Here is a 27,316-nt window from a genome sequence, read left to right on the forward strand (position 1 = left end):
GTTCAACTGTTCCTTAAGGCAAAAATCGGATGAGTTATCAGATGGTAACTACTCATGATCAAATACATGATCAAAACAACCTGCTGAAGTTCAAATTGAGCATAAGAAAGAAGAAAGAAAAGAAGAAATGTGATTTAAGTGCCTAAAATCACATTGCCTTAGTTGTTGGTGCCAGATGGGCTGGTATGAGTATTTCAGAAACTGCTGATCTACTGGGATTTTCCCCGAAAACCATCTCTAGTGTTTACAGACAATAGCACAAACAAAGAAAATATCCAGTGTGCAGCAGTTCTTTGGGTGAAAATGCTTTATGATGCCAGAGGTCAGAGGAGAATGACCAGACTGCTTCAAGCTGATAGGAAGGTAACAGTAACTCCAATACCCACTCATACAGCCAAGGCATGCAGAAGAGCATCTCTGAATACAAAACACTTCAGACCCTGGAGCAGATGGGATACAGGAGCAGATGCAGAACAGGAATGTACGTCTACAGTTCACACAGGCTCACCAAAATTGGACAATTATAAAATTGGAAAAACGATGCCTGGTCTGGTGAGTATAAATTTCTACTATGAAATCTTTCTGGTAGGTTCAAAAACATGAAAGCATGGATCCAAAGCTCCAGGCTGGTGATGGTGCCATGAAGCTGTAAGAGATATTTTCAATTCTCCAGCTGAAGCATTAACTTTCTAAACAACTACAGCTTGCACGTTGGCAAAAACACTGCTTCACCATGTTGGACCCATGCTGAAGTACAAAGGTTGAATCACTGTGTTTAATAGAGAAACACCACAATAGACACGATTTTGCTTTCCTTATGCATATGTAGAAAAAAAAATAGTCAACTGATGAGGTCCGCCATGCACACATCATGTACACATAAACACACATTACATATAAATCGGTTGATGCACATCAGACAAAATATAACGTCAAAGCGTTACCTTCTGTGGTATTTAAACAATACAGTACTGATTATATAGTTTGATAATGGACTGCAGCTGGGCTATTGACTGGAAACAGGTTTCCAGGTTGGTGCACAAGGTCTACTATGTAGCGGCAGGGCTGTGAAGAGTGCAGCTTGTTGGAGCAATTTCTACTGAAAAGGAGAACCTCATTCCAAGCACGGTTGTAGTCTCCCCTAACAAGTGTGCAGCTCAGTCCAATGCAATCAGCCAGTGACTAAAAGAGGAGACAGAAGAATGTCAGACTGAGAAATAGGCTGAGGAACAAATATTATGGAGAAGACCTTAAAGAGACAGAGCTTAAATTGGGATGTCAAAACATGTTGGTCAGGAATAAAAAATATTAGGAAAGATGATGAACATAGCCGCTCATGCTAATGCTACCATGCGGGTAAAGAATCTGTACCTTGAACAGGAGTGCCCTGTGATAATAGATTCCCTTTTTGATGAAACCAATGGGAATAACATTAGACTGAAGTTGAATCTTCAGCTCACTGAGGTGCAGAATCCAAGAAAACTCGTGCATCTTTTCCTTCTCCACTGCTCCCCCCATGGCTTCGCTCACCAGCCTGAAAATAAGAGCAAACCCAACCAAAGAAAATGCAGAAACCTTTAAAATAAAGTCTTTGTTTTCCATTCTGATCTCTCAGGGTATTGTATTTCAGTGTGTTAGCAGAGTGTCTGCATTGCATACCACTGCTGTCATTTTTAGTCAGCTCTCCTGACATTTTAAGAGTTGGTGTGTAAATGTCATTTTAATGTGTTTCCATGACTCCAGAGATTTGTTTTAAACAATAGCTGCTGATAAGTTACTTCGCTCTCTCTTTGCATGCCAGTTTCTGCATGAATACGTTACCTGGCTAAGGATTCACACTGCTCTTTTTCATCATTCAGTGGAAAGATGTATTCTTTGGCAATTTTTATTAGAATCTGCAATGAGACATCCTCCATCATTCCCCGTGGTTTCTCTACAGGAGACTCAGGCTGAAGATAATCTTTCTGTTTTTCTTCCTTCTTCTTCCTGAAGAAACAATAAATTAGAAAAGAAATCAGGGGAGTCAGTGCGTTAAAATAAGAAAGAAAATCACTACTTAATATTCCACCTTTGTGAACTCTATCACACATTTCACATCACAGGATCCATGTTAGTGACACTGCTTTATGCTCATCCTTCATATTAACAGGCACACTCTTTTTAGTGTCTAACGATCTCCTTCATGTTATCTGATTTTATATACATATAATCAAGAGAACATATCATTACAAGATCTAATCATTATCACTAACGCAAGATCTTTCAATATTTTTTTAAATGTCAATGTTTTTGGCACTATATCGTCTTTAGCATGCGTCAGAGATTGTTATCATCTCTAAAATGTTTAGACAGTTTCCATAAAAGGTATATGAATACAGCACAGGGATGTATTTGAACACACACAAACTTTAGTAATAATAATAATAATAATAATAATAATAGAGTACATGAGGCCATAATCTTTCTGTTCCTCTTCCTTCTTCTTCCTGTACAAAAAAAGAGTAAATTAGAAAAGAATTCTGTCAGTATCTTACAAGGAAAGAAAATCACTACGGTACTTAAAATTCCACCTTTATGACCTCTTTTAATTCATTTCACATTTCGTGCTCAATGTTAGTGGTACTGCTTATGTTGAGCCTCCACATTAACAAGCACACTCACTTTGGTGTCTTACGGTCTCCTTTAACTCTGCTTTCTGACTCTGATGGCTTGCTCTGTGTTTCTTCTCGCACATCTACTGTCACCCTGCAACCAAAGGACATCAACAAAATGGTTTATATGAACACACAGCACTGTATTTTATAAATCTTTGCACATATATTGTGGAACCATTACTCTTTGTGACTGTTTTTCTGCCAAGGCTACAGGAAAACTTGGGCTTAAGGGACATTGCCAAGAACTAAATCAGGTTTTGTCTTGGGGATATAATATCTATTTCACTCAATAACTTGCAAATCAATTTATTACTTGTATGAAATTATTTTTTTCTGGATTTTTGTTTGATATTCTGCCTCTCTCCATGATTTTTTTTAGCATGCAGCATTTATGTAGCTACATTTTCATGTAGGAAAAGGTAGCATCTTTTAATACTGTCTTGAAATGGGATTATTTTTGGCACAACTTCCTGTTTAGCATGTGTCAAAAAGAGTGTCAATGTATAATAATCATCATAATAACAATAATAATCATAGCTGTGGCCAAAAAGGGTTTGGACAAAAAAGATTTTTGTCTCCAGAACCTCTGATGTTAGTGGTATTACTTGTTGTACTACTTAGCAAACACACTCACTTTGGTGTTTTACGCTCTCCTCTGACTCTGCCGTCTGACTCTGATGGCTTGTTCTGTGTCTCTTCTGGCACATCTACTGTCTCCCTGCTAACAAAAAACATCCGTTAATTGGTTTATAGGAACACAGAAGAATAAGTCAGAAAATAAATTCAATCATGAGGCCTTTTGCTTTGAAATTTGGCTCATGCAGAAGCTATGGATGAGACCAGGAATCAGTTACATAACAGGCTGTTTAAGAATGCCTGAAGTGTTACGTGTAAATTCATGCTGGTGGAATGGGGGTCTGGGAGGGGTGAAGGGCTGAACAGAGGTACCCTGAAGGGGGTACTGCTCTCTTTTCCAAAGTTAATTTATGAAAATGCTGAAAGCATTAAACAGTGCATGCATATACAGCCTTAAACATCTAAGATGTGTTTTTTCATTGCGTGCATGCTTTATGTGGCTCAGTGAACACGCATGGGTATTGCATGTCTCTTTGTGCTTTTGCACATTTGTGATTTTGGGTGCAAGCTCAGAAGTCCATTATTTGAATCACAAGAAGCCCTCTGAGTGTGTCGCCACCCTAAAGAAGGGCTACCGTACACTGCCACACTAATTATGCTACAGGCATAGTGGGGGAGAATGGGAGGAGGAAAGGGAACGAAGGAAGAATAGAGCACAGGACTGGAGCAGAGAAGGGGAGGGTGATTGTAATCTAACAGCCACAATAAATTTTCTGAGCAAACAACATGTTGTGACTTCTAGTGCAGGAACCTAATGGTCCCAGTCAATTTCTGTAATTGTTCTGGTTAATTTACTTTTATTACCAGGTGGGAGGAGTCAGCTGTAACTGTTTAGAGGGCTATTACATAGAGTATACCTTCCATTTGTCCTCGAAACATCTATCTAAACTAAAAGAATGTAATAATAAAGCATGCTTCTTAAAACAATTGGTGTCTTTTAAGCACAAGCATTAAAATAATGTAGTTTATATTTCTCCTTTTAAACTATCAAACCATACTCTAATATTAGATTCGTACTCTGGCAATACTGTTGCTTTGTTGACAAAAATAATGGCTTGCCGCTGGTTAACCGGTTGCTTGGACAGTTCCTCTAAAGTCAGCATCCTCTGACCAGGGCGAGCCTGAGGGAAAACACAAGAGTTGCATTTTAATTATTATGTGAAAAGTCATGCTGCATTCTTGTGAAAGACTGCCAATAACAAAAAAACAACAACCAACTAATGCTATGTTAATAAGATTGCATTAAAAAGTCCTTGAAAGGACTTCTGACAGCATACCTTTCCAGCATCGTAGAAGCCACAGGTGATGATGTCAGTGGAGGCCAAAGAACTTGTCAGGCTGTATTTAAAAGACAAGTTGGAGTTAAGTAGGCTGTTCACAGCCAACTCACTGAAACTGTTCCTACGGGTCTTTGACTGGTTGATTTCCTGAAGTATTTCCAGGGCTCTGAGACACAGATAGAAACAACAAGCATAGACCAAAAGAAAGAAAGAAAAGAAAAATATTCTGTCATTACTAATAAATATAAAAATGGACAAATGAACAAAGGCACATGTAGTCACATCTAATATTGTCTTGCACTGCCATCTGTTGGTTATTTAGGGGATCACATTAAGCAATATCTATGCAGATATTGCATTTATTTTACTCGCCAGTCATTTATTTGGTGACACATCAGTCATGCTCTAATGACAGTGTTATCTATCACGTCTTACCCAAATTTGCACATCTCCACAGCAGTTGGCTCATCACTGGCACAGACATTCACTGCCAAGCATGCAATGTGAAGCACCTCCTTGGAGTGAGACTGCAGTAGATTGACCAGAAGCTGAAGACCTCCAACTCTGACTAGCTTGGGTTGAGTATTAGTTATTTAGTGAAAGAATTTCAAATGTAGTATCACAAAGTGAAACCGAATGCTGTTTACAATAATCCTGCTGTCTTGAGTAAAGTTTACAGCAATGATTAAAAACAATGATCATTATTTATTATTACTGAACATGAGAACAAGCCAGCATTCTGAGGTCACATAAACACCAACCTCTGTCCTAGCTTCTTCATCACTGGCCAGCACTGCCAGGCAACGTGCAGTGTTTACCAGGACTTGTGTAACTGTAGATTTCAAGGGTTCCAACAGAGCCTGTATGGCTCCATGTGACAAGATGCTACAGCGGATGATCTCATGTTCTGCCATGTTGCAAAGTGTGGCAGCAGAATTGGCCACTATCTTTGGACAGCTTTGATACAGCTGCTGTATGAGGAGCTTGTCGCCACCTTCCTCATACACTTCACTGGAAAATACAATAAACAGGGAGGGAGGTTTAATGAAAAGTTAGACGGCTGACACATTACTGTAGTTTTACAAATTTATACGTTGTTAAAGCATATTATTTCCAAGCATACAATGCGTGGGTTCGAGAGTTCGAAGAAGACTTGTCTGGAAAAAAAAATGTATAAGACAAGATTGGAGAAGACAATGGAAAAGAAGTAAAGAGATTCCGTGTCTTATTTTTATGAAAAAAGGGGAGGACAGCATTCTAGTCCAGAGTAGAACACACACCTTTAAATCCCTGAAGTCATTCAGATTTTATGTAGCTAATAATGGGAAAACAACTGAAAGGGTCTAGAAGTTTACAAAAAAATCATATTTGGATGCTTCATGCTGGACATAAAAGACAAAAACGGGCACTTATGTGCATGCATTATGGGAATTTTCAGAACTTCTTCCTTTTCTGAGAGATGTTTGGGATTATATGGGCCAAGGGTTGAAGTATGATTTGCCCAGGTCACCAATACTTTGTCTTCTTGGGGACAGGGGTGTCCTAGCACATCTGAATGATCGATATGAACCAGACAGTGTGTACTGGATGTCTGACAAATAAATACTACCCAGTAACTTATCATACAAATTGTCTCATATGCCTTATTCTGTGTCTTTAAACTGCCTTGTTCTTTGTAGATGTTTTTATACATAATTCCATACATTTTGAATTGTTAAAAAAAAGTGCATATATCTGTACAAAAACAATGAGGTATAGGTAAGACATCAAAGTCCTTCGTTACTCACAAGGCATTTGACTCGCTGTTATGAGTGAGGTTAGAGAGGGCCTGGGTTGCCGCCTCTCTCAGTGCCAAACTCTCCCTGCTCAGCAGTTGAACCAGGACACTGATACAACCTGAAACACAACGGAATCCAACTCAATTACACTTTGTTGTGCTGACTGCACCTAATCTCAGGGTGGCTTGGTGAAGATGTACGTGCCAAGTTCTCTGAAGCGTTCTTTGCTGTTTAGGTGAAAGGTCAAGGCAGCCACAGCCTGACAGGCAGACGTCATCACACCAATGTTCTCCAAGGACAGAAGCTCAACAAGAACGGTCTCCACATCCTGCTCGTGAAGCACTTTGCAGCTCTCAGCTAAACACACAGGCAAGCACCCGCATACACACACACATAACAGAATAAATAAAATAGAGTAAATTATGTGGGAAAGTTGAAAGAAATCTGTTGTCTCTAATTGCCTTCTGTGCTTACAGCTCTGAGCCACCCTGGTGATGCATTTAATAACACCTGACCGGATTTCAGGCACACTGGGAGTGAGGACAAATTCCATCAACTTGGTCAGTCCTCCACTCTTGTGAATGAGTTGGACACTTTCACTGTCACTCAAGCAGTTAGCCAGGACATGTAAGGCCTCAGCATGTAGGTCACTGAAGTTCTGTGAGAAATAAAAAGATAGGTCCAGAGGACACAGATTTTAAAGGATTCTCTATTATTTTATTCTTATTAACACAAACCAGCAGAATAAAGACATATATTACCTAAACCATATACCTACCACATTATTCAGGATACCCATAAGCTTCTCAAATCCCTGCTTGTCCCTGAAGGTCTTGTTTGCATCTCTGTCAGTAGTGACATGTTGCAACGTCTTTAAAGCCAAATGCTGAATGACAGGGAATTCCGAATTTAAGAGCTGCAGAAGTGGAGGGATCCCACCTAATTCGTGTACCACCAGTCGGCTTTTGTAGTCCTTCATGGGGACAAAACAGCAAAGGTTGCAAAAGGTTCACAGAAATGTTGAAAGCATTTTTTTCAACAATCCTAGGAGCAAATTTGAAGCTGTTTTCACTCATGAAATCTGTAAATGTTGGGAGAAATAGGTCAGGACTTTGTGAAGTTGCTCTTTCTCACACGTAGCGCACAGCAGGAAACAGTTCGCATTAACTGCATTCTCATTGCTAAGAAATACTTTAGGTTTGGCAGCAGTGCTGCCTTAGTAGAGCAGGAGGGAGGCAGAACACAGTGTGACCACTGACACCAGAGTTATTACCTGCACTATTATCACATAGATGAAATTGGACACAATAAATACTTTCCCTTGCAGAGCTGACAAGTTAAACACATTCTACAGCATTAAACATCTGCACTGTCACATGTACCCCTGTAATGTTATATCTAGAAAAGTTCAGGGGTTCAGTAAATACGGTATGTGAAGACAACTTTATCGTCTTTTAGGACTATAAAACATCACGTTAATTTTTCACAGTGAAAATCCTTATAATTTTTACAGAAAATTACATCCTAAAGCCTGATGACTTTGGGTCACCTGTACTAGGTTGGAGATGGTCTCTAGTGAATTCTTCTTGACATCTGGGTCAGAACTAGACAGCAGCTGAATTAGAGTTGGCAGCCCCTTGTTGTCAAAGATCTGGGCCTTACAGAGGAAATCCTCTGACAAAGAAGCCAGGCACAGTGTTGCAAACTCGTGGACAACTGTATCATCTTGAACAAAAATGGAATTTGATTATATGAAAAGAAACAGAAATAAATAAGGATTGATCACAGAAATACTGCCTACTGCCATAAGTAAACACATGTGCTCTATTTTGATTGTATGCAACTTATACAAAGTGACACTGTTTCCTTTAGTGATCAAAATATATCTTAATCTTCTAATATCTATTACTCACCTTCGAGTGATAGTTTTTCAATAATTGATGGAATGGCATCTAATTTTTTCAACGCAGTCCTTACATCACCTTTCAGATTTAAACAAGAGACACTACTCAGTTACTCAGTAAGGCTAGCACCTTGCTCATTGTTAAATCAACAGAACAGGGAATCCAACATCTGGTAGATTAACAGATGCAAATTCCTGACAAACACATAGATGGCCGGTAAACTAAAGGGTCATTTGTAGAATCAAGACTGTCGCATGAGCTTGTAAGCTACCAAGTCCACTGCAGTCGAATCTGCATCAATGACGTAACTGGTCTGACGCACCATTGGTGGCCATGATGCCCAAGACCATGAAGGCATTGCGTCTGACCAGCTTGTTGTTGTGAGTAATGAGTTGGCAGAGAGGCGCTAATGCCCCAAGTCCCAGCAGAGAAACCTTGTTCTCATCTCCTAACAACAGGGGGAGACAGTGAACAGGAAAATTAGGCAGATGGTGATGAAGTGAATTGCAAATGTTGCAATTTCTGGATTTAAAAAATGCATATCAAAAAAATACACCATTACAAAACATCAGCCTGAAAGCAAAATTAAGACAGGATTTTCTGCTATTCAGCTGCAAGGTTGCCCATAGAAATAAAAACAATCAATAATATGTGGAAGGGTTAGCGGTGGGTACCCTACCATACCTTTCTCTGCAAATGTCTGGATCGCTTCACACGCTTTGATTAAAATGTCCTCCTCTGGGGAGTTCAACAGCAGCACTACTGTTGCTGGGGCTTTGCTCTCAAGGGGTAGCGGCTCAAACTGTGAGAGTCAACAGGGAGAAGGAGTGTTTGCAAAATATAAAATAAATAACTGAAATATAGAACATGTATAAAGTCAGGTCTGTCTTTTTGACTTTCATACTTCTAGGACAATGAGACAGGACATATCTCAATGCCCAGCATGTACCAACAGGCAACAACCTGAGAACATGTACATGCATATGATATCCTGATGCCGTTTTCAAACAATTTTGTGCCCAAGGCCTACTAAAGACCAAGCCACAATTTCAAAGTACATTTTTATCATCAGAACATCAGAAAACTTCATCATCTAGAATGAAGTCAAAGACTTTTTTATTGTAGTGGCAAATGGACACACTTTTGAGCATGACATCTATTTTTTCCCTTTGAGTTTCACACTCCCTCTTTAGCTTTCTCCAGACTGTTAGTGTCTGAAGTTAGTTAGTGTTAGTGTTATTATCCACTGGTTAAGGGGATGTTTCACCACACATGAAACTGAGCATTCTTACCTCATCACAAATATAATATTTACTATCAGTCAATGTTTTTGATGTGTCAATCAGAGCATTTGATATGTACTAAAGCAAATTCAAATTTCATTCATTATTTTTTGTGTAGTTAGAATAATCATGATTTGTTGACACAAATACCTGCTTGTATATCAACCTTAATGACCTTTGATGCCAAGCCCCAATGAATCAAGTTCCATAGTAGTAGTTCCAATCAGAGAGTTGTGCATGCTTTCTAATTGATATGTTCCCGGGATGTACAGTAGGCTGTGTTCATGGTATGGATGTGTTTCAGTGGACATGAATTAAACCTTGTCAACGGTTCAAAAATGCATTAATTAGGTTTTGCCAACACCTAAAGAAACATTAGGTGAGAACCTTCACAGACCTAAAGAAACATTCGTCACTCACCGTTTCCGTGATTGGCGTTTCCCTCTCGTTCCTCGACTTCTTTCCCATATTATGGCCTAAAGAGGAGCAATATTGATGAGAGATGGGTGTCCAACGGTTCAATGCGTTCAACTCTGTGAACCCATAAAGCTAGCTAGCTAGTTATGCTACTATGCCACTCCTCAGTAGCACTGTCGACAGATTAAGCTTACAAAACAGGCATATGGCAAGCTCTCTAATTACTATCTCAAAAATGAACCACGACTTACGTTTTCTTTCCAGACCAAGAGGCAACTTCGAGGTTTTAAACCGACAACAATAACCTCACCGTACTGTGTTTTGGAAAAGGAGGTTGACGCAACGTTGCCAGGCAACGGGTGCCATGTGGAACTAAATAATGGTCTAAACAATCGTTATTTTAACCTATTGCAAAAGGTTATGGCTCCTATTGTCTTAGCAGTTTACTTCGGAAACACTGACAATGTATTTATGTAATCGGGACTTGGAACAAAAATATATTGGGTGGTTATTTATCCAAGTAAAGTAAAAAGAAAAAAAAAACAGTATAGTCCATGAAGGAAATGCTGAGAGACACAAAAAAGGCAGGTATTAGCTATGTTGTTTGTGTGTTTTTGAACATATCACACACAGATTTACACAAACTGGTAGAATAAATCCTGGGTAACAACGAGGGGGGCACAAGTTTATGTTGAGTGAGCGTGAGGTCAGATGAAGAGGTTGTGAATAATACCACCAAAATCATCATTGGGACATTGTAGCAAATGTGTCAGTAGCCATCAAAAAGTGCATGTAAAATGAACTGGAGCTCAATGGATTGGGGTCTAAATCTTTAAAGGACAACAGAACAGTCTGGCAATTAGATGTATAAGTGTCTATTACATTATTTTATTTATTGAAAACACAACTTGCATGACCTATGGAGGGGTGAACCAGACAACTAAAGGTTCTGTGCTGTTTTCTAATTAACTGTGTAGTTTACTTTTGAGAACTACTAAGATTTGGAAAGCTCTTCAGATGTCCTTGAATCTGTTCATTGAATTACACTGAAGTTTGGAAGAAAGCACATTCCATCATTAAATTATCATGAATATATATATATATAGTTACATATATTTTTATTCAATATAAATAGAGCTCAGTCAATATAAATAGAGCTCAGTCAATATGAAAAGAAATGCGCTGCCGTGAAGGGTGAGCCATAAAACAAATGAGCTCTATACCGCATCAGCACATTGAAGCCTCCTGCTTTTACAGAGGCACTGACACAGCATTGTGCCAGTGGAAACAGCATAGTATGCACCTGAGGACCAAATGACCTCCAAAGACATTATCTCTGATGGTGTGGGTGAATATATATATATATATATATATATATATATATATATATATATATATATATATATATATATATATATATATATATATATATATATATATATAATCGTATCTACAGATTTACACCAAGTAGGGATTGACTTGGATGGTGCACGTCTCTGCTAATCCATTACTATTATAGAGGCTGCAAAAAACGGGGGTGGGTGAAGAAAACTGTCATGTAGGGCAGCCTCACTGAAAAAGTGTATAGTTTTCATTCAGTTATAACATTTTTGTTGCTGACAAGAAGGGTAAATCCAAATGCCAAATATAGACTAATATAGAAAGGCTCTTGCGCTATTAAAATACAACAGAAAGGTATCATGGGCCCGGTAGTGGAGGGCAGGAGTAGTAGCGAATCAGAACAGGAGACACTGCAAAGCTCAGCCCGTCACCTCCCATCCGCCGAGCTGTCAGTTGCAGCGCACATGAACATCAACGCTGCGGGAGTGGACCAAACGTTGATATTCTTGTAACGTCGAAATATTTGCTCCTCAATGTTTTCATTTAAACCGGGCAAAGACACCACAGGATACACGCCCTGTCATCTCTGTGGACTAAGTACAAACGCGTAGGAAGAGGGCTGAGCCGCTCGCTAGTCGCCGAGCAGCTGGCTAATGGCAGTAGTTAGCTTGCAGGCTCGATAGCTGGTGAACGGAGTCCGCTTCTGCTTCTTGCCGTCATTTGGTTAGAGAAGGTCGGGGAGGCTCATATTAGCTGGTAATTCTAAGCGTCTAGCTACCCTTCAGCATCTCTAATGTGCTATTTTTTTATATTTAAAAAAACAAGCGCGTGTTCTGTGGGTCATTTGCCACGGGGGCTTAACAATTGTTCATCCTCCGTACGTTTACTGTTTTTACGAAATTTAGCTTTGATGTTTGCTAGCTAACAAGCTATTCTCGGCTATGCTAACGCTACCTCGGTGAGACTTTACATCGCAGGAGGTGCAGAGAGCTCCAGTCGAGAGTTAAGGAAGGAAGAGTAGTGACTTATGATGTGGGCTGGCGGAGAAGCGTATGACGGTTAAGTGAAGAAGAGCAAGCAGTATTAGGCTAAACGCTTCGTATTTCCTCACGTTAGTTTCTTTCGAGCTAGGGCCACAGCGACAGCCGAGCTCTGTGGGACTTTAGATGAGGAAAAGAATCGGGGCACCTTGGTTTGCTGGGATGGCTAAATGAATAGTACTGACACTGCTGAACCGTGAGCTGGTGGCCGCTGTGCCAGCTTCAAGGGAAGACACGCTGTCGGGATTATCGCACAGTCTGCAATAAACCAGCCAGTTTTCTTAAAGATGGCTTCGGCGAGCAGCATTGCCGCATCCATTGCGAGCAAAACCAAGACCAAGAAAAAACACTTCGTTGCCCAAAAAGTGAAGCTCTTCCGTGCCAGCGACCCTCTGCTGAGCGTGGTTATGTGGGGAGTCAACCACTCGGTGAGTCAGACCGTCCACTGTCACTGTGATGATCTACGGTTATGTCTCCCTCGATCTTTTGATGTTCCACATTAAGGCTCACTTGCTGTCAGATATCAGCTTTTGTGTTACTGCAGCTGAATAAAAATACGAGGTGACAGCTGTCCAGCGGTTCACTGAACTGTCACCGTAAATACATGACTGGCTTCAATTAGCGCAATCCATTAGTAATGTTTGCTTTAGTGAGCTTTTTGTAGTTGCAATAGTAATGTCGTGGATCTTATTAGGCCGTGGTTTTGATGCATGCATGCGCGCGTGTGTTCGTGTGCGGTGAACTCGCTTTGGCTTCCTGTTGTGCACATGTAGGATAAGCTCCTAGGGCTCTGTGTCATGAGAGAGCAGATCTTCCCATGCAAGACAGCTTATCTCTGCTGTCTTTCTCTTCCTTTGCTGAATAATTGCTGCACTTGGCCACTTCTCAGATGTTGGAAAAAGCACACAACTTGGCAGACAGAGGACATGCAAATATTTCTGGCACCAAATCACAAGTATTATACCTGTAAGCAGTGTTTTGTAAAAAGATTTAGGCTACACATAGATGACAGCTCCTTTTTTGTTACAGTTGTAGTATATAGCTTATCCTTGATTTTTGCCCAGTTTTTAAAATCGTAATTATAGCAGAGTTATAACTGTAGGGCAATCTTTTGGCACCAGACTGAATGAGGAGAACTGATTTCCAAGGTATAGCCAAATGAGCTGAGCAGCAGCATTCATATATTTATTAAGCATACACGTTTATTTTTATGTTAGTTATAGATTTTTTTTAACAATGATGGCAGTAACCTTTATTCTTTGATTGTAACTGATGCTCTAATTTCTCACGCTTTATTTTTCTCTGCCTGTTATATATATATATATATATATATATATATATATATATATATATATATATATATATATATACATATATACATATACAAACAACAATAAGAATGTGCATGGTAGCAAATTAACTAAGAATGAATGGAGTGTCTTCTAATGACATCTCTTTTCCTTTTGACAAATGGAAAAAAAAAGTTTACCTTTTTTTAATGTAATAAATCACCTATTTGTTCTTAAATTATTTAGTTTAAAATGATGCACTTTGTTTTATTAATAGCCAGACATTTATTTTCACTAATGACTTTTTCAGCAGTGATCATAGTCTATTTTGTTTTTGTCCATATCTATATGTCAGTTTGAGGCAGGTTGAGGAGTATTTGGTGGATATTTGACATACTTGCAGCACTGTGGGCAGATTGAGGGTAAAGTCTTTATGGGAATGTGTTACTTTTTTTTTTTTTTTTTTTTTACTCTGCAGCATTTGATTTTTTGGAGTAGGGTTCATTGTGGCAGTTTAGTGTGGATTACAGAACCTCAGAATAGTCTGACATGCATGATGCCAAGGCAGCTAAAGATCTAAAGCTTTTATTCTTTATCTAAGCTGTAGTCTGTAGATGGATCACAGTCACCTGGCTAGTGTTAAGCCTGAAGGCTCAAAGTAAGAAACACGAGAGTTTTACCTCTGTGAAGCTATGCACTACAAATTAGTCAGTCTCTTGTTCATTGAAGTGCCTACGAAAGATAAATGTATATAAATATACGACATTTGTCCTCACTTTACTGGTTTTGCTCATCAGATGTGATGTAAGCAGTTGTATCAGCTAGATGGCCACCAAGCTCTTAAAACCCTTCAATAAAAATTTATTGTTATATCATGGATTATTAATTTTTATTTATTTATTTATTTTGTCACATCAGTAAATTTAAGAGAAAATCATTTGTTGGTTTTTGTGTTTGTCCATGCATGTCAAAGCTAGGATTATATCATAATCATTTATCGGATTCAGGTGTCTACTTTTGTGCTGTGTCAACTGTCTGCTGAAACATTATGGGTCAGTGCCTTGTAACCATAAAAACCTAGAGTTTGAAGAATCATTGAATACATGTTCAAACTGTACTCAGATTGCTCAACAGTGCACTGGAGTCGTCAGCACATTCCCTTGTTATGCCTTAGGCTACTTCTCCTGCAGTTTTTCTCAGCAGGTACTCAGCTTGTCATACTATCAGCTATGTAAAAATTACATTCCATGTCAGGTTACTAGATTGAGCCACTGAGTGTTTAGGCCATCAAGTATTGATATAAGTAGGGCCACCCCTTACCAAATTTGCCTTGTTGACAAGTAGTTAGCTACTCATGCACATTTATGATAGCCATCTATCCATTCATCTAAACATCCATCCATTTTAAACTGTTTATCCATGCATCATTCATTTTTTTTATTAAATTAATTATAATTGTATGTATAGGGAGCATCTAAAACTGCTGTTAACTCTTGAATTATTTGAGATATTACATATCTTTGGTAACACTATGCATAATTACAGAGATACAGACCTCTAGTATAAGCTTTAAAAATCTAAATTTTACAACACCACACAGGAAGCCGCCAGTTAATGATACCATTAAAGCAACAGTCAGCAAGGACTCTGTTCCAATAGTAGAATGAGTGTTTAATTGGCTATTATTGGGCTTTTTGTGCATTTAACATGATAAGCCATGTTTGACGTTGATAAATGGTAGGTGAATGTTTGCCTGTGGGTTTTGCCGCTCTATTGGGGCTGTCGTTTACTCTTGAAATAAACCCACTGTTTGGATTTCCTGCCTGACGCGTATAAAATTAATAAATGGAGGAACCAGCTGTGTAAACAGTAATATCTATCTATAAGTGACTTTTGCCACTTCAGTGAGACTTTGAGTTTTGTTGTTTTGTTTTGTTTTTCCTGGCAACCAACCAGTGAACTAACACTCTTCTCATAAACTAATGTTGGGTTGGTTATTACGGGTCAGCCCGAGCTAAAGGTCACTCACTGCAGCAAGGAGATTGCAAAAGTAACATGAACTAAAAAGGGAGTGAATAAAGGGTGAGGCTTGGGAATGCCACCAGACTGCAAAGACAGTAGGACATTGAAACACATTCATTCATACACATGCTCTGCAGTTGTAACCACCCTCTTTAACCACTGTGGGTTGTCATCTGAATAATCCAAATTGTCTTGGTTTAAAAACCAGATTTATTTGAATTACTGGTCCGTTCATTTCTCCAGTGCAGATTAGATGCCAGTAGTTCCAACCTTTATATTAGTCCAGTGAAGTGAGAATGGCATGCAGAATGAGACAAATAGAGTGCCAGCAATCATAGGAATAAATGAGATGTTTAAATGATCCCGTAAACTATGTGTATGTCATCAGAATTGTTGTTGTGTAATAGCTAACCAAAGATATGTACTTTGAAGTATTTAAAAGCTTCCTTAAAATAACCTGCTTAAGCAAGTAGCCCATTTTATTTTAATCCTAGTACTTTGAAATGTTGTCAGCATATATAGCATCTGTTTTTGGCTGCACTAAGATTATAAATTGGGATTGGGGTGCCTCAAGCCATAAAAATTGCAGTGTGGATTTTCGAAAAGAGTATTATTTGGTCCTTTTTCTTGCCTTCTGCCATTGTCAGGAAGATTTTTCTCACTATAAAACTTAATAAAAGAAACTTACATGACAGCGGATTTAGACCATACCTCTAAGTGTCTAGCTTGGGGGAATGAAACAGGGCCTGTAATGCTTGTTTCCAATTCTAATTTTTAAATCTTTTGCTCTACTAGAGTAGCTATGAGTGATTCACATTAAAAAAATAAAATAAAAAATCATTTGTTTAATCTTGTTGGTGCAGCCCATGTTCATCTACTCCCCAAGCAAGGCTCTCCCATAGAGGCCCCCATGCCTTTAAAACAGATTTATTCTGATTGACAATAATAAAATCTAAACCCAACAGCAGGTTTGCACAGCAGGTGTGTGGGACTGCTGTGCTCACAAGCAGACCTTTGTGCCTGCAAGACCATATTACACTTTATGTGACCTCAATAAAATGCAAAAAATGTTTATTTTAACCGCTGACCACATTTAAAATAAGCATCCGAAACGGTAAACTTATATATGACAAAAAATAAGGAAAAGCGTAGAATTAGCACTTGGAGCTTGCAGGATATGGCAAGTTAACTAACAGTCTGCATTCTTGCTGAAAGTAGTGGCTTTCAGAGGGAAGGAAAAGTGTGGTTCTTGGCTCTGTCTTATAGTAACGCTGTTATTATGCTTTAGCCTGAATGTAAATGAACCTAGAATAAGACAAACTAGCAACCCATTTTAGCTTCTTAAAATTGCAACACCATAAAGCGTTTTCTCTGTATTAATGTTTTCACACTACAAAGAACACTTTACAGATTGCATCTCTAACCTGTGAATATTTACTGCTTCTTAGTAGTGTTACCATGGTGAGCCAGGGACTTCATAGAACCCAGTCTGTTGCAGAACCTGTTGGCATGAATTTAGGTCCTAACTCACCTGATGTGCCAGATGGTTTGCAACTCTGAACCATCTGGGAAATTGTCCTTGGAGTCTTTTAAAAGGGCAGGCACTAAAAAAAAATACTTGGCTGTAGATTAGATGGCCAATCAGATCAATACACTACAATAGAGAGTGCTGAAGAGGAAAACCAAGCCTGGGGAAATTTGAAACCTTTGAAGCTAACTATTCTGTAAGGAAAATTTGTGCATAAAAGACGCTCATAGACATTCAGTTCCCCCCCCCCCCCCAAAAAAATTCTAGGCAGATGGCTGTGTGACCCATCTGTCTGTTGTCACACCTTAAACACTCCTGTAGCTGTGACCTTGATAGGCTTCCTGACGGGTCGCTGTTGCCATCGTGATCTGTAGAATCTTTCCAGCTACCCAATGGTGAAGTCAAAAATACTTGTTTCCTAGAAAGATGCATAAAAGTCCTGGCTACTGCAAGCTAATTTTAAAAATGTTTTCAGGTGCCAAACACCTTGCATCTCCAGTTTGATTCTGCAATGAATCTGGCTCAGACTCCCCTGGGAGTCTGTAACAAGGGATAAAGTTTTGGTTTGTCTGTCAGGTCTATTTGTAAGTCCTTGTGTTGTATGAGGGCAGTGTTGGAAGAGAAGTGTGTCAGAATGTGTTCTGCTGTTGTTGTGTGAGTAGATTTGTCATTGGCTGGAATGCTGCATTGTGACTGTTTAGGCATCCTTTACATTAATGTAGCTTTGACTCCAGCATTTTCTGACATGCTGTTGCATATAATCTGCTCCAGTGCTTTTAAAACTAAAATAAATTTGATAGGTTGTGTGTTGATTTTTATTTTACCAGTCAGGCCTATGTAGCAGGATCTAAATTTATCTTTGTAGGTAATCGTTTCAAGTTTAAATTAAAATAGTTTTGTTCCTTTTTAAAAAATCTGGCTCCCCCTGATCTAAATTTTAATTCATACTAGCGCTACTATTCATTCTTTTTCTTTCTGTTTCTTCACGAAACCCCTCCCCTTCCTGCAGATTTTTAACTAGTTTTGTGAGGGTCTCTTTATTTGCCATCCTGTCTATGTGGCTCAGTTTCATGCCCTGTCCCCCTCTCTCCTGCCTCATTGTCTCTGTGTCTGACTCAGAGTAGCTGTGCCTGCTTCTGTGTATTACATAAGAGTTTGATTCTATAAATATCTGTAGGAGTGACCCACAGCTAATACGTGTGATGATTATGGAGAAAAGCTGAAACCTCACATCCTGTCACCCTGAGGCAGTGACAGACAGAAGAACTTGTTGAAGCATGTGGTTTACTTGCACTGAGCATATAAATTTTTTTTTTCCATTTCGTTATCGCATGCTTGTGTGCATGTGTGTCGCCTTCAATACTGTGTACTTGCTTGTGACCATGGTAACTGTAGAAACAAACTATAATTTAATAGGTGCATTTCCGTTTTGTATTTTGTTTTTTAAAAAGAGGTGGAGAGAGAAACACAATCTTAGCAGCCTCTTGGAGATCCTAATATTGAATAATAATGGTTTAAAACATAGGTGTCAAACTCTGGCCCGCGGGCCAAATTTGGTCCGCAGCCTAATTACATTTGGCCCGCGAAGCCATACCAAATTACTATTAGAGCTGGCCTACTGGTATTATACAGCTAATATATATATTGTTTAGTATTAAGCTTTGCTTGTTCCATATTCAGTTTTTCAGCAAAACGTGTTTGAGTCCATAAGAAAAGATTCATTCTTGTATCTCGTTAGCCCGCAACTTTGTTCCAGTTTTGAATTTTGGCCCACTGTGTATTTGAGTTTGACACCCCTGGTTTAAAACATACACAGGATGTGATGAAATCAATGGCAAAATTACATTACAAATTTACGTTACATCCTGCTCTTGTCTTTGTAGTAGGGGTGAAATGATTCTGCAGATCCATGGTTAGTTTGTATCTTCTTTGTTTTTATAGTTTTCATTCTTAATTATTTCCATTTTGTTTGAACCACAATAATCTATAAATATAACATCAACCACATCTCCACATAGTTCAATTGCGGTGGTGATATTGGTAGTGAATCTTCAGTGTTTTACTTTGCATTTCTAAGCATTGGCCCTTTATGGCTGATGGGGTGTTGTCATCACCCTGGCAGGCAGGCGGGTGGGTGACATGGACACCCAAGTTTGTGAATGTGATAACTTGAGAACAAAGCAACATAGGAGTTTCAAATTGATAACATACGTGTATCTACTAAAAATCTTTGACGAGTTCGTAGCTCAGTGACCTCAGCCTCAAGGTCAGGGGTCAGAGGCCAAGATTTCTTAAAATTTTGTGAATGCGATAAGTTGAGAACAAGGCAACATTGGATTTTGAAATCCATACCATAGGTGGATCTATTAGGAAGCTAAGGGGTACCCCTGGCTACTGCCAGTATTTTTTCTTTTCCCCAGTACATATTGAGTTACCTCGTAGTAAGGTGACTTTTTGTATTTCCTGTAAACCATAGAAAGAAGGCTAACCTGGATTATGATGCAGTATTATGTACTATGTCGTAGACCACCACTGCTTGGGACTATGGTGAAAGTTGGTGTACCAACAGTTGTTATTGTTCAGGCTCAGATCTTTTTCGGCATCATTGCATTTAGAAGAACATGTTATCTTACATTGGGATCATACTTACGTTGACATGTTTTCAAAACCACACCCATTGTGCAAAAATTTAAATCAACAGATAAATAACCGTGGTTCTAAAGAAGTTAAAAATGCAAGATACGGAGTAACATATTAGCTTTGTGAACACTGTAGGTAAGTCTTTATTGCAAAATACCATTTTTATGATATACAGTCATGTCAAAAAACTGTTTTCACATGACTCTGTGCAGTCCTATTAAATGCAGTACCCTCCATGATTTAATAGCTTGTAGAATCACCTTTTAGCAGCAATAACTTGAAGCAATCATTTTTTTGGTATCTTTTTTTTGTATTTTTGTAAATCAGTCTCTCACATTATTGTGGAGGAATTTTGGCTGACTCTTCATTACAATTTTGCTTCAGTTCAGTTAGGTTTGCATGCATTCATTCATGCACAGCTCTCTTTATGGACTGCTGCAGCATTGTAATTGAGTTGAGTTCTGGACTTTGGGCCTTTCCAGCACCTTGAGTGTTTTGTTTTTTTTGTGGTTTTTTTTTTTTTTTTTTTTTTTAGCAACTGTTGTAGATTTTCTGCTGCGGAATCACTCTCTTGTTGCATGACCCAATTTAAAGATTTAATTTACAGAGGAATTCATGGTCAAATTACCTTGCAAGGTGTCCAGGTCCTGTGGCCACACAGTGAACCCAAATCATCACCCCTTCGACCACAGTTGGTATGAGGTGTTTGTGCTGATATGGTATTTGTTTTTCACCAAAATAGCTCTATTTGCACTATATGCAGCCAGACACCTCCAATGGAGCGTCACTTGCTTGTGGAGTGTCACAAGCAAGTGTCACCAATCTCTGTAGATTTGGTGACACTTGCTTGTGATCAATCAAGTGAATTTGATAAGCTGTACCTAAAGGTGTGCATAGTTTTTCACTGGATTGCACAATGTCCTGTGGAAACTATTTTTTTCATACTGCCATAAGCTAAAGTACTCCAAATTGCCTTTGTGGCAGTTCCTGTTGCAGTGTATCGCCTGCACCACATTTTGCTGTGATAATTAACACATAGATGGGTAGATTGGTGTTGGTTTCACAAGGATAAACCAACACCAGCAAAACGTTTGCAACTGGTAAAGATAGCAAAAACAGGCTTTTAGTAATAGCTGCCAAAGTTGATTAAAACCACTGATGACTATGTCCATGGGAGGACATAGCTGTCACTGTGTTTGTCGCTGTAGGCTGTGCTTCATTTATTCTGAGTCTGGTTGTGACACATTTGTTTAATAGGTGTAAACACATGCAGCAGCGCTGGTTATGCTGTCTAAATGTTGCGCTGAAGCTGCTGTACTTCCGCACTCCTGTGATGTATTGATAGCAAATCTGTCATAGTAGTACTGCTGATTCAAATAGTTGTACAGCAGGTTATATTCATAGCACCATACATTAAACCACAGGCACAGCAAAAGGCTGAACAGTACTCGTAGCCAGCAATTTCCTGACAGTTCAAAGTGGTTTTATGTTGTTCAAAATTAAATCAGTACTAAAATCAGTACTAAGCAATAAAAATGCATCACACTATACTTGCAGTATCTACTTGCACTGATGTGTACCGTATGGTCCAAAACAAGAGGGGAATCTAATCTATAGTTAATAATATTCTCTCATTTAAAGAAAAGAGAAGACAGAAAGGTGTAAGTACAATAGAAGTTGCTTTATAAGTAGCAGTCCAGTCCATTTACAATGTTAACACAAGACTGTGAATTACTTTCATTTACTTGTCTCCTTAGAGATGTTTAAGGTTATTTTATGTGTGCCCGCCAATAGCCTATTTAACAGTTACAGCTAACGTTTAAAAAAATAAAAATAAAAATCTTAAAAGACATTGACAAAAATTCCCCTGAAGCTAAGATCCTGCAGGTCGCAAGGCTAACAGTTAACTGGCAGAAACCCTAAATAACCTTTCTAGCCATCACTAGAACAATGGACAATTTTCCCCAACTACAGCGTAGTGAAACATGTTTTTCTTAAAAGCGAGACCAGACCTATTATATGCAACTATCAAATAATGGTATGTGAAAATGTTTCCTGTTTCTCTTTCTAAAAATGTTATGTTTGACCTTTACTAACAAAGGTTCAAGAGGAACACATCAGAATAATTACATTACCAAGTTAACTTTTTCCACTGATAACGCATTCTGCTTATAGTTTGCAAATCAGTAATGGTGTTATCAGAAAAGATAAGTATGATCATGATTGGTCGCATCTTTCCTGTTCATTGTCAAATATGTCCCTGAGGGCTACCCATCTTGATTGCGGGTCTGATTAGTTTTGCTTCTTTTATATAAAAGTCTGGGAGCAGTTTTCTTTTCAGCTCTGTTTCATTCACTCTTTCAACTATTAGTGAGTCATCTGTCATTGTGCAGAAAGATGAGGCTATGCCGAGCTGCTGACAAAGCATGCTATCTTCACCAACTTCCTGTCCAATGGAGCAACAGCGCACACTTACTTCACTCTGGGCCGGAAAACCAGTCTTCATCACCATGGAGACAAAAAGGAAGTGGTGGTGTGAAATTGTCTGCAAGTTTGATAGATGGAGGAAAATAAGCACATGAACTGGATGGTCATATGAGAGCCTGAAACATGAAATAGCTCTACTTAACATTATATGGTGTGGGCTAGGCGCAACTATAGTCAACTATAGTGAAGTTTATATACAACATTTCCACAAAGGCACCTGCGCAGATGTTTAGCATCAAGGTAGAAGCCTATAAAAAAAATCTTCATTTGTAAAACATAGGGCAACATTGTCATCCTGGGTAGGCACTTTCTCATGTTTCCTTTTGCTGTTTTTATGGTTGTGAAATTTAAAGGTAGCAACAAGGACATTTGCTGAAACAGTAAATCTACACAAATGGTCATATGAGGGTAGTTTGGGGAAAAATGAACCTCGAGGGACCCATCGTCTCTTTTATCTAACAGATATTTTCATCTCAATTGTCATTGCTGAACACTAGTGTCCTCACAGACACGTGTGTGTGTGTGTCTGTGTCTGTGTCTGCGTGGTGTGATGAGGCATTGTCTCTGCTCTTGTGTGAAATGCAGCTTTGTTGATTAGGTGACATCTCCCTTGTGTACCCAGGATGCATCTGTTGTATTACGTCACTGTGACGATAGTGCCTGTCACAACAGGGTGCTGAACCATACTTGGATATGACATCTGTGAACTTGGGTCCAGGTTCAAGTGGCAGAACAGGCTCAGATTATATACTTGACCAAAATAAATTAATATCATGAGCCTGTGGGGAATTAGCCCTACATCTTGGCTGTGCTGGGAATTTGTTAGTCATTAGTTACAGATTTTTCTTAAATTATTAATGCTGAATGTCTACATTTTAATATAGCAGTTTCGTCATATATAATAATTTGAGAGTGGACAAGATCATAGACGTATTCTTCCACGCTCAGCCTGTTAATACATGTCTTCACCTGACTGACTGGTATAATGAACTTTCTGTTGCATACTGTCTCCAACATTTCTGCAACTTTACAAGGCTGCAGATGATCTGCAATGGTAAAAACATTGGATACCTCGTTTAAGTGAGATGCTGAAGTCGTGATATGACACCTCATTTTGAATCTCAGCACAATCCTAGCTGTAAGCAATGTAGAAAATTTAAATCACATTTGAGACATGGCTGCAGAGGAACATGCACATGTCTTGTTATTAATCAGTCAAAATGAAATATTTTAGGCTACTCCCTGCACCGTCATCACGAGTGTGCTTGGTGGAATGATTGGAGGGTTATTAATAGATTCAAGCAACCTGCTAGGAAGCCTGCCGGCAGCCAACAACAAATGCACAAACACACACACAAATACACACATCGTATGTGTATCAAGCTGTGCCTGATTCATAACAAATGTCAGGTCTGTGCAGTGCAGCAATGTGAAGCATGGCCAGCTCCAAGGGAAGCTCCTGCAAATGTACCATAGGTGATCACAGCTCTCCTGTTCACTGTATAAGGTTCATTGAAGCATCACTCTTGAAATTCAAGGTAAATGTCACTGGGGGTTTTGAAAGGATGAGTGCTCAATTTTTAGCTAGTAATGAGGACACCCCAGTTTCTTTTAAAATTGCATTTCAGAGACTAGAGAAATGGCATTGCACACTGAAAAGAAAATGTCATTATGCTCTGAACTGTAAACATGTTCTATCAAGAAGATTAGAAAATAGCAGGGCTTCACAGAATGCAGGATCTTGAAGAAGCATATTAAGATTAACTTTTCTGCAACACATTCTCTTACTCCTACAAATCCACATGTTATCTAGACTCTATTTATGTCTTGTATTAGACATTATATTGACATTACAGGCTGCGTGTCACTCTTTTTAAAGTCCCCATTTTGTCATTGTCTGTACATTTAAAAACAATGACAAACATTTGCATTTTCTGGAGCATTTCCTTTTGATTCTCTTCACTGCCTGTCCTTCAGATTTGTAGATGACATGATCCTAGAAATGTAATCTATTAAAATGTTTACATCTCCAGTTGTTCAGTGCTGAAGATTATCATTAATTGATGGCCCTGGACACATTGGTTAATGCTCTTTTAAATAATAAAGCACAATAACTTGTATATCTGCTTTAGTGTGGGTTACAAATTCATCCATCAATGTTTTGTTTTCAGGACCCCAAATTTCAGATATCTCAGTTATGTAGGATTGATAACTGTAATATTAGAACAGCCAAACCGAGCACAATCCATGTTCTATCTTAACTTTATTTCCACATTGTGTAGAAAGATAAAATGAAAGAATCCTTTAAGTGTTAATTTCCTCGGTCACTACATCATATTTTGTCTAGGATTTCTGGGACCTCTTATACACCACATGCTTCACAGACATGCTTTAAGCTGCTTCGTTTTCCTAGATGCATGACTGATTGACCCTGTTTTTGTGTTTTTCTTTGCACAGATAAACGAGTTAAGCCATGTCCAGATTCCCATCATGCTCATGCCAGATGACTTCAAGGCCTATTCTAAGATTAAAGTGGACAACCACCTGTTCAACAAGTAAGTTCTTTTTTTAAATTCCAAAGTAATTGTGTGTCACCAAAATAAATGTGTTTTTTAAATTAAGCATAAAGGAGTAACAAAACACACTAAATAGCATTCATGAATTCTTCGTTATGTTTTTCTGATTTTTGTGTACACACAGGGAGAACATGCCTAGCCATTTCAAGTTCAAAGAGTACTGCCCTCTGGTGTTTCGAAACCTCAGGGAGAGGTTTGGCATCGATGATCAGGACTTTTTGGTAAAAAAAGACTTCTACCATTTGTAGTATATGATTGGTTTAAATTTGAATATTGGGTTGTCACTTACTAAAGATAACCATGTTTTTTTTAGTAGATGTTTCACAGTCTAATAACTTTAACAATCTAAGCACACTTAAACACGTAACTACTCCAAAACAAATGCAGTCATCTTTTCCCTCTTTTGTTTGAGCCCACTCTGTCTTCAGTTTTTGCTCTTTCCCAGTAAATCCCTGTTTCCCTGTGCAGTATGTGAGTTGGCTGTATTTGGATGTCATTGTCTCCCAGCTCAGGGCAGCTGCCCCTCTTACATGTTTTCATTAGGGCTCAGCTGGCTGCAGTAGGAGTTGAAAGTCACCAGTCCAAAATGCCACATTGTCGCTATTAAACTGGTATTAGACACTTGTTGAAGATAGAAGGTTTTAAGGTTTGTTTGTTATTTTTCATGGTGCTTAATGTTAGACGTATTAGTTTATGCTTTGGGAAGGTCATTAGAGTGCAACAGTAACCATTATGTTAAATAAATTATGAGAAAAATTGGTAACCACTGCAAAAAAATTGATAAATTTAAGCATTTCTTTAGCATGTTGAGCTTGTTACTCAAATGATTTCAATATTGCACTAAGACTTGGTCATTTCTTACTTTTCATACTTTTTAGCAGTCTCAAAAAGCAAATCTTCTGTAAGCTTCTAAACATAAGAAGAAATGATATTGTTGTTTCTGCCACATAACTCCAAAGTTTGTTGTCATTCTGCAACATAAGCAACATAAGCTAACAGTTTAAGAGAGGGGGTGAGGAATTCTTAGAGAATGAGGGATTGAGCCATAGGGTATTGGATCATCTTACTTGTGAGCTCCAAAGTCTGGGCAGCGGCTGTTTACGTCTGTGTGTAGCTTTGGCAGCGCAGCAGCCATAGGGGTCAAACCCTCATATGTTTAGACTAGAGTGTGGGAGGTGGTGAAACAATAAGAATGCAGATGTACTTGCTGTATTTCTGAGCTCCCTCACAACTGTGCACTACCTCAGAAATGTAATTTCCCTATCAGCTATTCAATAATGAGAGGTCAATATGAGTTCTGACTCTTTTTCAAAACAGGTTTTATAGGGAAGTTAGGATTGTCAAAGAGCAAAGATGACAAGCTGCTGTCATTTCATTGTGCCCATCCTTATCCTTGTTTCATCTTTGTTTGTGCTCTGTGTTTGCAGAACTCTCTGACACGCAGTGCTCCCTTAAACAGTGAGGCCCAGGGACGCAGTGGGGCCCGCTTCCATACCTCTTACGACAAACGGTACGTCATCAAGACCATCAGCAGCGAGGATGTGGCCGAGATGCACAACATTCTAAAGAAATACCATCAGGTGAAGAGGGCTTTTTTAACTATAATGTATGACTTACTGTTTATTCTTCCATAGGAAGAAATAGATTATGCTAGCCTATGGCTGATGAAAATAACATCAAAAGGAAAAGGGACAAGCTGTTGTCTTTAATAATGCAACTTCTTATTGATCTTGCAGTTTAAGTAGTGATAAAAAAAACAAAAAACTTTATGGGTTCCATAGTCATGCCATGTCCACTGATAGCTGTTGTAATAGGAGCCCCTTACTCCCTTTAGTCTGTTTATCATCTCTCAGGAAAAAGCTAAGTTGTGCTTTGCTTTAAAAATCTCTTTCTTTATTCCATAAACTCTCCCTGTTAGTACAGGCATTAAGTATCCATTGTGACTGAAAAAAGGGTCATATATTTGTCTTCTTCACACTCTTTCTGTAGTTTATTGTTGAGTGCCATGGCAACACGCTGCTTCCTCAGTTTCTGGGGATGTACCGGCTCACAGTGGATGGGGATGAGACTTACATGATTGTTACTCGCAATGTCTTCTCTCACCGCCTTTCTGTCTACAAGAAATATGATCTCAAGGTAAGAGGGAAGGAAAGAAGAACACACAAAAAAGAAATGAAATGAAGGAGGAGAGGTGATCAGATACAGCATGAATGTGAAAAGAAATTGAATCCGTGTGTCTTTGTTTTTTGTTTGTTTTTCTAAGGGGTCCACTGTGGCAAGAGAGGCGAGCGACAAGGAGAAGGTATAGTCACCTGCTGAGAGCTAAGGTCCACTGTTATACATAATCACGAATACTAAATATCTGGATAGGACTCTTAGCCATACCTGTCTGCTTTGAGCAGTAAATGATATCAATTACAATTTTAGCTAGAATTCTTAAT

General features: G+C 38.8%; 2 protein-coding genes across 8 annotated transcripts in view; one reads left to right on the plus strand and one right to left on the minus strand.

The window, feature by feature from the left end:
- Nucleotides 1-292: 292 nt before the first annotated feature.
- armc3 (armadillo repeat containing 3) lies at nt 293-10,686 on the minus strand. Of its 5 annotated transcripts, none has more exons than XM_026180766.2 (20): nt 10,204-10,686; nt 9,956-10,011; nt 8,937-9,054; nt 8,575-8,700; nt 8,262-8,330; nt 7,898-8,073; nt 7,127-7,321; nt 6,823-7,006; nt 6,553-6,705; nt 6,358-6,466; nt 5,332-5,581; nt 5,006-5,097; nt 4,568-4,736; nt 4,308-4,411; nt 3,289-3,375; nt 2,662-2,745; nt 2,448-2,486; nt 1,822-1,986; nt 1,372-1,534; nt 293-1,182 (listed from the first exon to the last, which is right to left on the minus strand). In XM_026180766.2, exons 2-20 carry the CDS (start codon nt 10,001-10,003, stop codon nt 976-978), a joined length of 2,538 nt encoding a protein of 845 aa, XP_026036551.2. In that variant the 5' UTR covers nt 10,004-10,011; nt 10,204-10,686; the 3' UTR covers nt 293-975. The 5 variants fall into 5 exon arrangements, with proteins under 5 accessions (XP_026036551.2, XP_026036549.2, XP_026036548.2 ...); XM_026180764.2 differs by having other exon boundaries at nt 3,289-3,372; nt 5,006-5,142; nt 10,204-10,685; XM_026180763.2 differs by having other exon boundaries at nt 5,006-5,142; nt 10,204-10,684.
- Nucleotides 10,687-11,660: 974 nt separating this feature from the next.
- Nucleotides 11,661-27,316, plus strand: part of pip4k2aa (phosphatidylinositol-5-phosphate 4-kinase, type II, alpha a) — a 28,576-nt gene continuing 12,920 nt past the window's right edge. For 2 of the 3 annotated variants that reach the window (XM_026179394.2, XM_026179395.2), the window contains exons 1-6: nt 11,661-12,761; nt 24,757-24,854; nt 25,000-25,096; nt 26,303-26,455; nt 26,865-27,011; nt 27,139-27,177. In XM_026179394.2, coding sequence (XP_026035179.1) covers nt 12,621-12,761; nt 24,757-24,854; nt 25,000-25,096; nt 26,303-26,455; nt 26,865-27,011; nt 27,139-27,177 — 675 coding nt within the window. In that variant the 5' untranslated portion in view covers nt 11,661-12,620. The remainder of the gene's footprint in view (nt 12,762-24,756; nt 24,855-24,999; nt 25,097-26,302; nt 26,456-26,864; nt 27,012-27,138; nt 27,178-27,316) is intronic. The other variant, XM_026179396.2, reaches the window with a different exon arrangement.

The sequence above is a fragment of the Astatotilapia calliptera genome, chromosome 9 (assembly GCF_964374335.1).
Source record: "Astatotilapia calliptera chromosome 9, fAstCal68.1, whole genome shotgun sequence".
NCBI classification, from domain to species: domain Eukaryota; kingdom Metazoa; phylum Chordata; class Actinopteri; order Cichliformes; family Cichlidae; genus Astatotilapia; species Astatotilapia calliptera.